General features: G+C 47.7%; 1 protein-coding gene across 4 annotated transcripts in view; it reads right to left on the reverse strand.

Moving 5' to 3' along the window:
- Positions 1–2,238, reverse strand: part of RPGRIP1 (RPGR interacting protein 1) — a 53,067-nt gene that overhangs the window by 50,067 nt on the left and 762 nt on the right. For all 4 annotated transcript variants that reach the window (XM_045287679.1, XM_045287680.1, XM_045287678.1 and 1 more), the window contains exon 2: positions 739–844. In XM_045287679.1, coding sequence (XP_045143614.1) covers positions 739–844 — 106 coding nt within the window. The remainder of the gene's footprint in view (positions 1–738; positions 845–2,238) is intronic.

A 2,238-nucleotide genomic window follows, 5' to 3' on the forward strand; every position in this document is an offset into this window, starting at 1 on the left:
CTGAATAAAGCGAGAGTATGGATGTGAAACATCTGGGACAGGGTCCGGCACATAGAAACCCCCGCAAAACCAACCAGAACACCGCCATCCAGGAGCTTCCAACTCAGAGAGACCCTGGAGGACTGAGTAAATTGCTCCTTAGTCTGTAAATCTTACCAGGAGCAGTAGCTGGTGGTTTTGAACTACTGGCTTTTTGGTTAGCAGCCTGAAGCCTAAGCCACCAGGGCTCCTTAGCACAGTGCTCAGTAAACGATAGGCTTCTTCCTCTCCTTTGTCACTGCTCTGGGCCTCCCTGTTTAATTGTGGACATTGGCGGGGGCCATGCCACGTCAGCTCACTGGAGTGGCCAGCTCAGCCTTCTTCCTAGCAGAGAAACCATCAGAAATAACAGAGGCCGAGTTGCAAGGCTTGGGTTTGAGTATTTCCTAAAACGTGTGTGACCTTGCTTGGACTAGTAATTGACCTGCTGCCATCGGGTCCATTTCAACCCATATCCGACCTACTTACGAGAGCAGAAAGCCTCATATTTCTCCCTCAGAGTGACTGATGGTTTCGAACTACTAACTTTTCAGTTACAGGCCAGCACAGAACCCACTATGCCATCAGGGAAAAGTAACTTAGTGTCTCTGAATTATGGTCCCCCAGTTGTGAAATGAACCAAATAATACTAATCTCTTAACGAACGGCCCCCCCACCCATCACCACTGCAAGAAAGGACAGCAGTTGAGGGCAACTCACCTCCTGAACTTCTGTTAATTGTGTTTTTGTCACTACCAGGGAGGCATTCCGTTCATGTAAGAGTTTCTTAAGTCGAATCAGCTCTACATTTTCCTTAATGGAATCTCTGCAGAAAGAAGTTGCTAAAGTATTGTCGGCAAAAGTACACGAAGCACCTTTTCCCTCCACTCTATGCCAGTAAGGACGTCCCCCTTTTGCCTCTTGCCTCTTGCTTTCCCTCATCCTCCCAACACACCAGAGGTGGGTAATCGCCCGCCCCCCATTGCCTGTCACAACCGCTGAGATGTGATCATCCACCAACCGTTAAGTCGGCTTTGGGAAAACAAATGTTTTCAGCAGTGGTGCTTACAGTCCCCATAACCCTTGCTAAGTTCAGTTGGGGCTCAGCCTTGCTTCCTTGGGGGAACCGGGGAGGCTTGGGGAGGGACAGAGCTTCCAAAGGAGAATGATCATTTTTGAGCCTAGGAGATTATTTATCATCTGAAAGGTATCAGAAAGGATCTCTGCTAATGAACCATAAGGCCAGCGGTTCAAACCCAACAGCCACCATGAGAGAAATATGAGGCTTTCCGTTCCTGTAAAAATTAACAGGCTCAAAAATCCAACATAGGATCCCAGGAGTTGGAATGAACTCAATGGCAGTGGGTTTTTGACACGGGGGCAGGTGGGGAGGAGATTGGACTCCTTGTGTCAATCCCAGGTTTCCCCAGGCCTAACTGTTCATTAGAGTTAGAATCATCAAAGAGATCTTTCAAATCACATCATCTGGAACCCACACCACATTAACAATGGGCAGTTGCTGGGGTCTAGACAGCTGTAGTTCTGAAGGGTCTTCAAAGCCTGGTGCACGATGACCGCTGAGAACCCATATCTGGTGGTGGAGATGAATAGTGCTCCTTGTATGAAGCTGTGGTAGGTACACAATTTCATGTCAACTTGATAAAGAAGAATGAAGGGGTGGAATCTAGCATGTCAATCAGGTCACAGCGTGGTGATCCCTTTTTGTGGGTGTGGCCGTCTCATGAGGCTTCTGGGACTTCTCTTCCTCCCTGGAGGCAGGACACTCTCTCTCTGCCACAGGTTCCTGATGACAAGCCACATGGAGCCCCGCTGATGGGAACCAGAGCCCTGGAGATGTACAACCACTGGGTCCACAAGACTTTCCACCCACTCGCCTGTGTGATCTTCCTGCCTTCGGCATCACTGCAAGTTCTGTGTGACTCTGAAGAGGAATTCATGGGCTAATATTGAACTTACAGGCTAATATTCAACTTAGGGACTTGGTCTGGTCTGGGATGGGATCTTTTGTTGATGGATTATTACTTCTTGATATAAAGTTCTCTCTTACACCTATGAGTGTCTCTGGATTTGCTTCTGGAGTCAACCCGACTAACACAGAAGTAAATCAACACATCTATTATACATAAAACCTTTTGAGAATGATGGTGGCAACAAATGTACAAATGTGCTTGACACAATGGATGGATGGATGGATTGTGA

This window comes from Echinops telfairi, unplaced genomic scaffold (assembly GCF_000313985.2).
Source record: "Echinops telfairi isolate 266 unplaced genomic scaffold, ASM31398v2 ScPeMD7_18;HRSCAF=68, whole genome shotgun sequence".
Lineage (NCBI taxonomy): Eukaryota > Metazoa > Chordata > Mammalia > Afrosoricida > Tenrecidae > Echinops > Echinops telfairi.